At 39.0% G+C, this 14,174-nt stretch overlaps 1 protein-coding gene across 4 annotated transcripts in view; it reads right to left on the bottom strand.

Moving 5' to 3' along the window:
• Positions 1 to 14,174, bottom strand: part of Nuak (Nuak family kinase 1) — a 47,491-nt gene that overhangs the window by 5,368 nt on the left and 27,949 nt on the right. Inside the window, exons 3-16 of one of the 4 annotated variants that reach the window (XM_068297966.1) lie at positions 11,443 to 11,707; positions 11,171 to 11,370; positions 10,888 to 11,105; positions 10,216 to 10,825; positions 8,437 to 9,681; positions 6,847 to 7,587; positions 5,432 to 5,798; positions 5,093 to 5,356; positions 4,876 to 5,001; positions 4,623 to 4,749; positions 4,413 to 4,555; positions 4,174 to 4,230; positions 3,713 to 3,834; positions 653 to 1,091 (exon numbers count right to left, since the gene is read on the bottom strand). In XM_068297966.1, the coding sequence (XP_068154067.1) occupies positions 793 to 1,091; positions 3,713 to 3,834; positions 4,174 to 4,230; positions 4,413 to 4,555; positions 4,623 to 4,749; positions 4,876 to 5,001; positions 5,093 to 5,356; positions 5,432 to 5,798; positions 6,847 to 7,587; positions 8,437 to 9,681; positions 10,216 to 10,825; positions 10,888 to 11,105; positions 11,171 to 11,370; positions 11,443 to 11,669 (4,746 nt within the window). In that variant the 5' untranslated portion in view covers positions 11,670 to 11,707 and the 3' untranslated portion in view covers positions 653 to 792. Of the gene's footprint in view, positions 1 to 652; positions 1,092 to 3,712; positions 3,835 to 4,173; positions 4,231 to 4,412; positions 4,556 to 4,622; positions 4,750 to 4,875; positions 5,002 to 5,092; positions 5,357 to 5,431; positions 5,799 to 6,846; positions 7,588 to 8,436; positions 9,682 to 10,215; positions 10,826 to 10,887; positions 11,106 to 11,170; positions 11,371 to 11,442; positions 11,708 to 14,174 lie in introns of those variants that run through there. The other 3 variants (XM_068297969.1, XM_068297967.1, XM_068297968.1) reach the window with 3 other exon arrangements.

Below are 14,174 nucleotides of genomic sequence, written 5' to 3'. Positions count from 1 at the left end.
AGACGATAGACTTTTGAGTTAATAATTTATAAACTTACCTGAATTTAGTTTGGACTTTAAATTGGAAACTAAATTTAAACTACTTACATGAGTTCATTTCGTTGATTCCATCAAGTCAAATTTCTCAGTGATCTGTAAACAATTCTTCATTTGTTTTGGCAACCAAAAGAATTTGTTTGGAGTTGGACAAACTAAACAAAACTTGCACATTAAACAGGATATTAAACATTGAACATCAAAAAAATAATTGGTTATTAGCTCACATGCAAGATGAGTAGAGGGGGTAAGGGGCACAAGCTGCTTTTTGCAAAGGAAAAATGTTGTAAATTTTTATTTAATTTCATAGTTGTTTATTTCATTTATGTATCAAAAATAGTTTCATGTCTTGTTGTTTGTTTTTAGTATTCATTAAGCTTAATATTGCTTGGTTTCTTGTATTGGGTGTGTTTTGTGAATGGAATGACTTGAAATTGTTTGCTTAAATAAGTAAATAATTTATAAAAAAGATAATCACAATAGATAACAATATGAAAATTGCCAAAGCAATAAATATGCAGTTCGTCTAGCCATTTTTTTTCTTCTTGGATTATACTTTAATACAATAATAATATTAAAGTAATCAATAAAAAAAAACCCATTATGAACATTTCAATTTGGAAAACAAATAAGGTTAATGGATTTGTGATGGGGGGAAGAATTGGTCAAAGGATTTGGTTAAGAAACCACAGCCAGCAAACATTTTCATCATCAGTTATTACATCAATGTACATCATCGTCTTCATCATCATAATTTTATGGCTTTTGCAGATTTTTGGTGGTGCTGGTTATTGTGGCTGTTCTGGTTGTGGTTGTGGTGGTGCCAGGCTTTGGCTTGGATGTTTGCTGGTGGTTAACTCGGCTGATTAGTGTCAACTGCGGTGAGTTGGCTTTTGTTGCTGTAGTTGCTGCTGCTGCTGTTGTTGTTGTTGTTGTTGTTGCTGTAGCTGTTGCAAATAAGGCAGGATGCGTTTTGTTGGCAGTTTGGAACGGACTCTTGTTAATGGTTATAACATGCTTAGTGGGCGTGGTAGTGGTTAATGTAGTTAAACCAACTGTAAACGAAATAAGTACAAAAAAATTGTTGTGTGTGTCAAAATGATCGCCAATTAATAAAATCGAACATGAAACAAAAAAAAATCATTATTACTCCATACATTAATTAATTGTTTAAGGCAAAAATACAAATTAAACGACATTTAAGTACATAATAGCTATTTAAATATGATATGATATTTCTTTGTATAGTTTGTATGATGAATGATGAGAAAGAAGAAAAACGAAAAAGTCAGAACAAATGACAGCAATTAGTAGCTGGAAATCGTTTTTGTTTTTTTTTTATACATATTATTATTATTATTATTATCGTATTCAAAGTTTTGGACATTTTTTTTGTTTCGTTTCTTAGTTGTTTTTTTTTTTTTTGCCTTCCCCGCATTTTACAATTATTATTACAGAAATGGCTATAAAACAAATAATACAGCAATTAATAATTTATTTTTTATTTACAATTTGGTAGTTTAAAAAAAAAAGCCCAGAACTCAGAAATTTGCTTTTTGGTCTTTTTAATTTAATTTTCTTTATTTGTTTAGGGCCAAGTTAGTTGCATTGGACACAAAAGTCGTCAACTACATTGAAAAAAAAGCTTTGAGTGTGGGTGGGTGTGGGCGTGGTTGTGTATGTATGTGTGAGTGAGCTGGTTTTGTTGGCTGGCTTAGTGGTGTTAATTTCAAAGGGTACAACACAAAATTTGATTTGGTTTTAAATTAACTAAAAGAAATTAACTATTTAACTCAAAGAACTGGGGTTTTTTTTTTTGGTTTTTGTTTTTTTAGGTTAGCGTAAATTGAATTTTTGGCGGTGGTTTTATTTATTTTTGTAGGTGGTGCTGGTGGTGTAAGTTGGTTTTTCGTAAACTAAAACAAATTTAAGGTAGGCGGGGCCATTGGCAAAACTGTACAACAATCAAAATTGAAAAGATATATATATACATATATATATCATTATATATATATTCATTGCACTTTACACAATTCTTTTGGTTGCGAAAACAAATTGTTTATCAAAAGTTAATTAAAATAAAGAAGAAAAATATATATATAAAGAATGAAAATGAAAGAAAATAAACCAAAAGGACAAACATAATCAATTTCTATTGATTTGTGTGTTTTTTTTTTTTTCGTTTTTTCAGGTCTTCACTCGCTTTCTTCGAAAGATATTAAAAAAGATAAGTGATTTGCTTTTTATTATCAATTGTGTTTATTGTTAAAAAAAACGTGTGAATCGACTTAAAGACGCTTGATTTAATTTGTTGTTAAAATTAAGTACATTTGCTTAATGTCATTAACAATTGTTTGCTTTCAGTAATAACATATATAATTGGGATATACATAAATCTAACTGATAAATCGCCTGACACATCTCTCAAATACACACATATATTTATATATATATATTCATAATATATATATATTGAGCACATTAAAAATTCAGAACTTTGAATACGATTTCCACTGGCACTCGAATTAATTCGTATATTCCTTTTTCTTTCTCTTTCTCTTTTTCTCTCTTTCTCTTTTTCATCATTACAAAAAGTGCATAACAAAATTTAATGCTAAATTAAATAAAAGTATTTTTATTTTGTTTTTAATTAGAATGAAAACAGAAATATGGCAAATTATAATAATAATAATAAAAGAATACAATAAAAAAAAAAAAACAATAGAGTGGAAAATATTGTAACAATTAAAGAAAAGCACATTTAACTCGGACTTTTGATTCGGTCGGGCTGGTGTTTTTTTGTTGTTTTGTTTTTTGGATATTGTCTAATTGAGTTTACTTATGGCCAAAAAGAATCAGGTATCAAATCAATTATTCAATTATATAATAGTAGCTACATAAAAATTGTAAAAGCTGCAGCGGCATTAAATAGTTAATAACAAAAGTCAGATAGGCAGATAGATAGATAGAGATAAAAAGATAATAATGTTGTTTATAATGATAGATATTGATAGAATAGAAATTGCACTGAGTATTTATTTTTTGTTTTTTTTTTTTGGATAGAGTTCAATTGAATTGAGAATAAATTATGCTATGCATTAACAAATTGGTGGTGCGACACACACACACACACACACAGAAATAACGGTATCGAATCAATCAAATCATTGTCATACATACATATATGTATATGTTGCTTGTTTTTAAGGGGTAAAGTGGTAAAAAGTATTAAGTACAGTACAGGACATCTTTTAATTAATGCTTTGCAATTCATTTAGATTTAGACTTGGATGGGGATGTGGATGGGGGGGCGGGTCATATGGGGGGGGGGGATTCATATTCATTCAGTTTGCACAATATTGTTTTTAGACTATTATTAAGAATATAAAGTATGTAAAGTAAATTAAGACAAATCGATCAGTTGATCATATTTTTAAATTTTGTTTTTCGTTTTCTTGTTGTTGTTTTTTTTTTTTTTTTTTAGCAAACATCAATAACTACTAGAAATTAAGTAATTGTATTGTATATGTGGTGTTTGTTGACGACGTCTTCGATTTATATTTTGCTCACACTTCTAATGGTCATGTATGTCTGTCCGTCTGTCTGTCTGTTTGTCTATGTGTGATCTGTCACTATTATTGATCTAAATATTTACTCTTTAATCTAAGATATTCACCTCTTGGCAACGTGGCACCTGTGCGAGAGAACATTGACTCCATGTCGCTACCCAAATCACGAGACATGCTGTGACGCCAGGGGGCACCGAGGCCGCTGCTGTTGCTGCCACTGTTCAGGCGGCTACAAAAAAATAAAAAGAAGAGAAACATGAAAAACCATTATCAATCAATGACTAGCTCAACAACAGGATAGAGAGAGAGAGGACTGATGGGTATGACAACGTTCAAACCAAAGGACTTGCACACATTACATTAGCTTGAACTTACAAGCAACCGATGCCAGGGTCCAAACATTTACCCATTCTTGTTGTAATGTTCAGCAAGACCTTTAGCCAACGTTCCCGAACCCTACAAAAAGCAAGGTTACATGTTGAATCCTTTTGTCGTTTAGTGTTTAATGAGTAAAGTAATGAATAATGAATATATTCCAGATGATTTAGTTTTAATTGTGAGTACTTACACTTTCTTTTTCTCAATTGTTTCGCTATAGCTATAACTAACTTGAGATTTAAGCACGCTAAGCATTAATTATGTTAATTTATCGTGTTAGATTTTAGGCAGCATGGAATTAAAATGAATAACAAATTGCAGTTAATGATTAATGAGTCGAATAAAATGATTGGCAGTGGAAGATTATTATTATTATTATTAGCCCAATGTGCAAGTGGCAAAAAAATTGGCTCTTTGGCTTCCTCTCACCTGCCAAATGGACTGCCCTGACTCCAGAAGGGGCTATGACTTTGTGCCTGCCGCGAAATGTCCGTGAGTAGGCGACTAGAATGACTGGGAAAACCAACTGACAGGTCACTGTTGACATTCAGGCTATTCGTTAAGGCTCGCACCTGAAAATTAAACAAGATGATGAGCATAATCAAAGTGACTTAAAGTGCATATCGTATAAGTCCTTACCCTCTGCAATAATGTCGAGAACAGATTCTCTGCTGTGAGTATCTCAAAGCCATCATCGTCATCATCCTCCTCGCCAGAGCTTTGTGAATCGTTGTCTTGACTAGTTTTCTTGACAGGTCTTGAGCTTCTGCGGGTGGCGCAAAAAAAAAAAAAGAAAACCAGGAAAAAGAGTAGAGTAAAAATAAAGAAAATTTAAGCATTTTTTTCATTCTTTCGTGCATATTACGTATACGCAAAGTGGGAGCTTGCTAACCTTAGTCTATGCGGGGTGAAACGTCCTGCCTCATCATCGTTGCCACCGCCGTCACGTGTAATAGAAGTTGTGCGCATCTTTTGGAATGGCGAGCCCTCATCGAAGCCAGCCTCGCTGAGCAGTGAACTGAATAGAATGGAATAGAATAGAATAGAATAGAATAGAATAAAATGAAAGAATTTTCAACATTTGAAATAAATTGCACAAGTTTTCTTACTTAATGCGACGCGAGGGACGCAGCCGACTGAATGTTGACCGACTAGAGGCGGTCGTATGACTCGATTCTGATGGTTCAATGCTTCGTTCTCTTGGCGTTATAAAACCGCCGCCCTCAACGGCAATCGGTATGATAAATTCCCTTGGACTCTTCTTGATGGGCTGCGAGGCGCCAGTTACAGTTGATTGTGACATGTTTGCAGCCGTAGTGGTAGTTGCATCCGATTCAGATTCAACCGTAGATTGACGTGACAGTGAACCGGAACTGAAATATTAAATTACAAAAAATCAACTTATGCCCAAGGCTGAATCCGACAAAAAACAGAGAAAGAATACTCACCGCGTGGTTGTATTGGAGCTAGTGCGTCCGTAGGCATGCTGCGTGGGTGGCTTCTGTATGGTTATAATATGCTCTTTTGGCTCCAAACTGGTGGCCCTTGCGTGCACAGACGTTTTGATTGGACTATATGGTATGGGTCCTTCACGTGGCGGAGCACTGCGTAAATCGGCTACAGGATGCTGCATCTCAGTACTGAAACGCATAGCTGGTTGCGGTTGCTCTGGTATACGTGGCTTAATGTCCAATTGTACTTCTGTTTTCCCAGCATTGATTTTGCGACGCGGCAGCGTGGCCGATTTGAGCGTAATTGAGGCAGTTGATGTCTTGACAGCTCCCGGAGCAGCAGTTCCATCGCCACCGGGCGAAGCTGTTGAAGCAAAAAAAATCTTCAATTAGATAACTAAACTTTAAATCAAATTATTTGTCATTTAAGGGCAAATGTGAACACAATTAAGCCATAAAGCATACAATAAAACCATTTAGAAAATATAGTATCATAAATTCTCAGGCCAAACAAACAGTTAAACAAACAGGACAGAAAGAGAGAGAGAGAGAATGGGTTAAGTCTAACATAAATTCTATGGGTGGATCGGTTAATAAGCCAGCAACAAAGGCAATGAAACAGCGGCAGCTACATCTATGGATACCCAATAAGTATATAAACTACTTAAACAACGAGCACGCACAACAAGAACAACAACGACAACATCGACAACGACAACAACAACAGCAACATCACTAACAACAAAAACGAAGCAGCATCTACATGATTCTTATTAGGAAAGTTTTTTTTTTTTTTGGTTGTTTTAGGGAAAAGCAGAGCTGGTTGTTTGGAAGATTGAAAGAAAGCAAAACTTTTTGACACTAATAAAAACTTTTTCATCCAGATCAGTGGCGGAACTAGATCTAAGAGAACCCGCCACAGATTTGCTTGGCTTAAATACAAAATGAGTACCATGAATCGATTGAACCATTGAACTTAGGACTATCAATATCCTAATATACTTCTACCGATTTTAGTTTTCTTTCAGCAAATTTTACAAGCGCTACAACAAACAATGGACCAATCATTTCCCGCCCTCTTGGTTAATTTCATTTTATTCCGATTCAAGGTATAAATATATTTAAGTAAGAACTTTAAGTCATTATCACAAAATTTCTATATAGTGTCATATATGTATATGCCGGAGCATACTTTGCTGATGGGCAAAATATTGATAGGAATGCAACATGAACGGGGTAACAGTGGAAAACATATTTGTTTTGGCATAGGCTGGCAGCTGGCAACACGCACACACACACACGCGCGCACAGTAGCGGCAAATGACAATTATCCTTCAACGTGTTTGCTCTGTCTTGCTGCCGCTGCTGATGTTGATATTGATGGAGCTGCTGCTGCCGCCGCCAAGACTTACATTTCAGCCACATGGACGCAGCAGGAGGCATGGCAGAAGAAGTGGTAGTAGTACTGGCATATTTATTGAATGTGTCTTGAGCTTGATTATGATATGGTCTGGTGCGCGAATTGAAATTGGCATTAGGCATCGCAATATGGTTGTTGTTGTTGTTGTGGTTGTTATTCTTTATATTGTTCTTGCTGCTGTTGTTGTTGTTGTTGTAGGCGTTGGCATGGGCATAGGCATGGGCTTGACCGTGGGCATATTGCGGTGATGGCGGCGGCGTAAACATAATGGGACCATGACTCTGACGTTGCTGCTGCTGTTGGTGGTCTTGATCTTGACACTTTTGTTGATATTGCTGCTGCATCAATTTAAAGGGACTGCTATTCGGATGGTTCGCCGGCTGGAATATGCTGGATGTGCTATAGGCTGCCTGTGGTTGCCATGTGGCTGGTCGCTTAGCTCCCGTCACGCCGAGATTAAGCAGACGCTGCTGTATGGTCTGTTTGGCATTTTCCATGGCGCTCGGACTGAACAAGGCTGGCGGAGCTGTTTGTGGCCCAGACACTAATAATGGAGGGGATAATGGTGATGCATTCGTTTCGTTTACATAGCCAACAAAACTATTGCCGGCTCCTGCTCCTTCTCTCACTCCTGCTCCTAGCCCAAACGGCCCGGCCGTACCCGTGCCTACGCAGCTGCCGTTGCTACCGTTGCTGTTGCCGATGCCATAAAATGGTGTTGGCCTGCGTATCACTAAAATTAAGATGATGAGTCAATGATGAGTATGATGAGCAGGTATGTATGTATGTGTGTATGTATGTGGGTGGGATGATACCAAAAACAGAGAGAAAGACTAACACAAATTAAGTGAAAGAGAGAGAGAGAGAGAGAGCGCGACACAGAGACAGACAAATGGAAAGAGTAAAGATAACGCTCAAGTTGGATATGTGATGATTTTAATGAAATGTAGGATCATGATAAAGGACTCTAAGAGAGCAATTATTAGGTGTATCTATTATTTAAATGGGTTGTTCTTTCTTTAGCCAAGCGAATTGCAGGGACATTTATATTTGTGTGTGTGTTCTGATTTGATTTCTCATTGAGGGTTGTATTGTTTGAGGGGCTGGAGAGGAGTATATACGTTTCGATTTAAGGGTGGCAGATAGGTAGGTAGATTGGTATATATAGCCAGATTATATTTTGAAAAGCCAAATATAATCCATGCAGCACTCGGCTTGCAAAAACGTTTGCATACACATAGAAACTGGTAACGAGTAAAGATAAGAAACAAGACGATAGAACAGTTGAGAGAGCTAAGCACAAGAATTGAGTGGAAATAGATAGTAAAGTAAAAGTAACAAAAAAATTATCTGTTTATATCCTTCCTAAGGGAGAACTTCTCCACAGTCTCAACAATCTAGATTCTTTAGTTCGCCCACTTTTTCCCCACAATCCCCACTCGACTTGTGCTTAGCCCCGTGAATAATAGTGTATATAGTCGAAGTGCTAGTAGTAAACTTAAAAGCGTCGCATTTTTGTTTTTAGCTTAAAACTATTTAAGAAGAGAAAAAAAGTGTCATGCCTTATAGCTAACCCACTTACCCGGCTGTATGGCATTTCCAATGATGGCACGAGCATTCTTTAACTTACGCTCCCGATCTTCAATGACAGGCGACTCCTGGTCACTGACACCGATTGTCTCGGTCTGAGCGCAGAGCTGATCCAGCTCTTTGTTGGATTCATTTTGTGCCTGCCGGAGCAGAGCAATTGAGTTTTCCATCGAGCGACGTGCCTCATCCAAAGATATAGAGGCTACAGAATTTTTCGAATCGCTACCCTCCAGGGATTGATCTGGTTGTTGTTGTTGCTGTTGCTGTTGTGGTGGTGGTGGTAATGGTGCTGTCACTGTGACTGGGGACGCCGGTGGTGTGGCCAGCGCTTCAGCCTCTTGGGCTGCAGCTGCCGCAGCCGCCACCTGCTCTTGAGCACGCAATTCACCAGGTGTAGGTCCCACCGATGCTGGGGGATTGGTGGCCTTTCTTTCGAACTCCTTCTTGAAACTGCCAACACTTACACCGGGAATGCTCAGCTTTTTGGGCTTCTCTGGAGCAGCAGCGTTGGTGGGTGCTGGTGGTGGAGGCTGGAACTTTTCAGCCGTCTCCAGAATACGCGACTTTCGCCGTTCGGCATTGAATTTATTAAGCGTGGACTCATCCTGTAGACTGCACTTGCGCACAAACGGAGGCACTGGAGCAGCATTTGACGATGTTGTTGTAGTTGCCGTTGATGCCGATGTTGGTGTTGAAGTTGCTTTGGCATTGTTGGCACTCTCATTGATTGCATTGACCAAATCGGCGGTTTTATGTTTGTTAACAAACTTTTTAATCACTTTAGTTGCATCCTTTTCCTCAGGAGTTTCAACAACAGCATCTAGCTTGCCCCGTGTAGTTTGTCGTTGCACTGGTGGGGGAGGAGCAGCAGCGGCAGCAGAAGCGGCGGTTGCACCAGAAACAGCCGGAACATCACTTATAAGTTGCTCACATAAGTCTCCAACAGCTTGCATATCCTTTTGTGAGAAATTTCTTGCTCGCTCTTCATTGGCACTCTCTGTTTCCATAGGCGTAGGCGTGGCCGTGGCCGTCGTTTCAGTCAGTGGTGCTGCTGCTGGTGGTGGTTGTGATCTTTCGGTGATCACAAACGAATTGTTAGCCGGTTTCTCCTTCTTTTTGGCAGCCGCAGCATTCTCAGTGGATACAGTGGGCTGAAGTTTACGCTTGGTCTGCACAGGACTCTGGGCGGGTGTAATGGTTCGTGTGGGTGACGGCATTAAAGCAGCCTCTCCGCCAGCTAAAACAAGCATAAGAGACAGAGACAGAGAGAGAGAGAAAGGGTAGCGTGGTTTAATGAGTTTTGTTAAATGACGTTTGGCTTTCAGTATTAGGGTCAGTATACTTGAGTGTAGTTCGATATATTTGGTTTATTTATTTTGGAGGCAGGTGGTGAGACCGCAAATGAGCAGCAGTTAGTGGGTCGGTTGGATGGATGGTCGGTCGGACATATATGGAGGCCAAGTTAGTTTTATAGCTCAAAATATTTACATACCCAAAGACTGGCAATGGCGTTTTTCAAAAAATATACTCATTACTTTAGAAAAGAAATACTCTTAAACTACTTTTAGCATACTTATTCTTTTTATATTTAATTTGCATAAGAATATATAGCAATTTGTTGTAATGTTTCCAATGCCAGTCCCTGAACAAGAAAGAAACAAAACGAAATATGGGAGAAGAAACGAAAGATCTTGTTTTTCTACTTCTGTTTCTTTAAGTTGGAGGTTCACTCAAGCAACTGCAATGATAGTATTCTTATTGCTGAACTCACCAGCCACCATATCCAGAATGCGACGTTCTGCCTCGGTATTCGGTTGGGCCTTCTCACGTATGGAGCCCACGGAGTGGGAACGTGGTACCCGTTCATTAGCAGCTGCCGCCGCCGCCGCCTTGGCTGCAGCTATACCCTCGGCCGATGGCACAACCAATTGATCTGCCGTTATGGCAGCTGGGGTCAGTGAGAGTAGAACATCCAGACGCACGGGTGTTTGGTTGGCCAAATCTTCGGCTAAATCCAGACATGACACATTATCGTTCTCATTGACCCACCAATGTGAACAGATCTGCTCAATGCTGGCCCTTTTCCGTGGACACACGGTCAGCATGTCCCGTATAAGTGTCGAGGCACGGGATGGCTTGCGGGGTTCGTAGTAATCGCCCTGACTGATTTGCTTGACAAGTCTTTTGAAATTGGAACCATCGAAAGGCATGGAACCATAGACCAGAGTGTAGAGGAGAACACCCAATGACCAGCAGTCCACTTCAGGTCCCTGATAGGGTGTGCCCTCGACGATTTCAGGTGAAGCATACAGGGGAGAGCCACAGAAAGTGCCCAACAGTCGCTGGTCATCGAATACATTAGAGAGACCAAAGTCAGCAATCTATAGATGGTATCAAAAAAGCGATTAAAGGCTGAATTAAAAGTTGTATTCCCTTTACCTACCTTGGCATTGCCCTGCTCATCGAGCAGTATATTTTCCAGCTTCAAATCTCGATGGCAAATCTTATGTTTGTGACAATAATAGACAGCTGTGGCCACTTGACGAAAGATACGCCTAGCCTCCTCTTCAGTAAGCACTTTCCTTTCGGACAAATAGTCATAGAGCTCACCGCCAGCGGCGAATTCCATAACCAGCACCATTTTCTCACGATTCTCGAATACTGAAAGAGGTGACAATGGGTTCGGATTTACATGTGTACATGGGAAGCACCTTTTTATTGCCCACCTTCATAGATGTGTATAATATTTGGATGTTGAACGGAGCTCATTATCTGCACTTCCCTGCGTATGCGTACCAGATCCGCTTCCGCTTCTATTTTGCATTTCTTAATGGTCTTGATGGCTACCTCCTGACCCGTTTCCTTATTAATACCTAACTGCACTTTGCCATAAGTGCCCTGACCTAATTTCTTAATAATATCAAATCTATCGAGGTGGAAAGATATGTTAGAGTAATAATTAATTGGCTTGTAACTTTTTCATGTCTCTTATTCTCACCTTTGTCGCAGCTTTTTGCGATGATTGTTCATTTTTACATCACCAGTATTGCATATGCCACTCATAATATTGTCTATTTGATCCTGTGGGATTCCCGAGGGATGGGATAACGTGTTGCCAGATGCATCTAGGCCAGCTGCTGTAACTGATTGACCAGCGTTGCCGCCAGCCGCCGCCGCTGCCGCAGCCCCACCATTTGGGGGTGCATCTGTTTGACTTATCACCATGGCGCCGCGGCTGTGTCTGTGTTTACCGATTCAAATTACTGCAAAGAATCCAAAAAGTGAAATTGTCAGTTGGGTTGGTTGGTAGGTTGGATGGTTGGTTGGTTTATGGCCAATTTCGTTATTTGCATGTACACTCATCTATCAAATGAGCAATCAATCAATTATCCACACACATACATACACGCGATACCCTTAACCCGCACTAACTCTTGACCTGCTGCTGAATTATTCCCCCCACCCGAACTCCGAAGCGAAAACAACAAGGCAAATATTTCAACATTGTTAAATTAATGAACTGACTTACCTTAAAAAACGTGTCATTTGGACCTTTGATAAATGTATATACAGTTGCTTTGATTCATTTTTTTAGATCGCCGCATACAAATATAAAAAATTCAATTGATAAGCAATTCATGGCAGACTCTCTCTAGACTATGTAAGAAGAAGAAAATATATAGTCTAGATAAAAAGATTCTTTGTTTAAATCTTAATTTTTTCATTGTTGAATCTCAGCCTTTTAAAAAGCATTCATTCCTAGGAATAATCTGATGAGCCAAGGCAGATTTGTAGAAGAGAGCTACATCTATCTACCATAACTCGACTCATTTGGATATGGTTTTAAAGCCTAGAAATATTTCCATTCCATTCCATTCCATTTTGTTTGCCTTTTTTCTAAAGGAATTCAAGATTTTGAAGAAGAATCCTTGTAAACCCCCCTTTCCCTAAGCATGGCCTTGTTTTCTGTAAAATGTTTAAGTCTTTAATAGACTAGAACACAGACTAACGCATTTACATTTCATTTACCATTCACAAAAAGTGTTTAAAGGGCTTAGAAAATATTTGGTTGAACTCTTGTAGGCATATACTGCAAATATTAATTCAATTATTGCCACTTTCAGCTTAGCTTAGCTTGACTTCGTTTTCGATTAAATCTACAGAGGAATATACCTTTATGTGTGAGGACCCAAAAGGCAGCGACATCATGATTCAATTTGTGTGTTGCAGTTAGTCTCTAACTTTTATGCTTTTGACATCCTTGAATTTGCACCCACATCTCAAAGACCCAAAGTAGCGACAGAGCGACAGAGGGAAAGAGTGAGCTTAAAGTGGTCACTTGTGCTGCCAGCCACTGTGCCACACATCGATCCATTGTGTGGCTGTTGCTGTTGTTGCCACTGTTCACAGAATGAGGCGCTATTAGGAAACTAATCTATCAGCATTGTGCATGAGAGGAGCTATGAGTTCCAAACGCTTTCCCAGTGACAGTTATGAGCAAACACAGCAACACATCAGACAGAGGGGGAAGAAGACCTGGGTAACGGCCCAGTTCAGTATCTCCCTTTGCTGGCAATGTTCCAATTATAATTGTGCACTTGATGGATAGTAAATTAAAGTGTAACCACAACAGACAAACTAAAAGTAACTCAAAAACATGTACTTGAAGTAGGTTGAATGGAGGGAGGAGTGTGCCCAGGAGGCCCAGCCATGTGCTTGGCACGAGCCACATTAGTTGTACTTGTGTGTGTGTGTGTGTATCCATTTACTTGAGTTGCAACTGTATCTTTAAGATACAATTACAAAGATGCATAACAAAATGCACACTGAACAGCGCGTGCTCAACTCAATAAAAATGGGAAAATTAATCTTTACACGCAATTATATTACACACTCCCCCTCAAATCAGGGGTCTGTGTGTGTGTGTTCGTATCTGCTATCTGTTTCTGTATCTTGGGCATCTGGTTGGAAACCAAAAATCAGTGCAATGAACGAAACAGTTCTTAAAGTGCGCTGAACTTGCCTGCGAACAAAAAAAATGCCTTCAATTTCTGTTGTTTTTCCCCCTCATTCTTCTTTCTCGCTGATTTAAAGATATATATCGGCAATAACATTGCCGGTCCGTCCAGTCCACTCACTCGTCCATTTCAGTACGGTTCGGTTCTTTTATTTTTTGGCACTCAGACAGCACATGTCATTGAGCAGCTAGCTAGCTAGGAGTGTGACGTACCCTCAGTTCTTCTGCCATTTACCATTTACCAATTTCCCTCTCCTGAAGCCCCAAGCAAAGTTGTTGAAATATCTGCGCTTGCTTTTCCGTCAGTTTGGAATTTTTCTCGCATGGTTGTCTTTTACGTAAAGGGAAAAACATTTTCCTTATTTATTTTATTTCATTCTCGTCGTCTAAAGATAGACCAGGCCCCATGTAAATATGCAAATGAAATGTTGCCATTTTCTGGGTCAAGTCAGAGTGCGATAATTTTGAACAAGTTCCTTAAATATGTGAGAGACGGCGACGACGACGAAGAAGACTACTTCGCTTGACATTGCTCCTTTTCTTTGGGGTCATTCAGTTCCAATTGCATTTGAAATAAACAAAATACTGAAAAATCGTTACAATTCCAGTAAGCAAATCTTTCATATAAATGGCCATAATCGCATAAATTAATCAATAACCATAAACTGATGATAAAATATCAAAGAAGTTAAATTCGGCTATGCCGAAGTTTA

The sequence above is a fragment of the Drosophila tropicalis genome, unplaced genomic scaffold (assembly GCF_018151085.1).
Source record: "Drosophila tropicalis isolate 14030-0801.00 unplaced genomic scaffold, ASM1815108v1 contig_859, whole genome shotgun sequence".
In the NCBI taxonomy this organism is placed as follows: Eukaryota; Metazoa; Arthropoda; class Insecta; order Diptera; family Drosophilidae; genus Drosophila; species Drosophila tropicalis.
The sequence above is the reverse complement of the archived record's forward strand: the minus strand, read 5'-3'. Positions and strand labels throughout refer to the sequence as shown.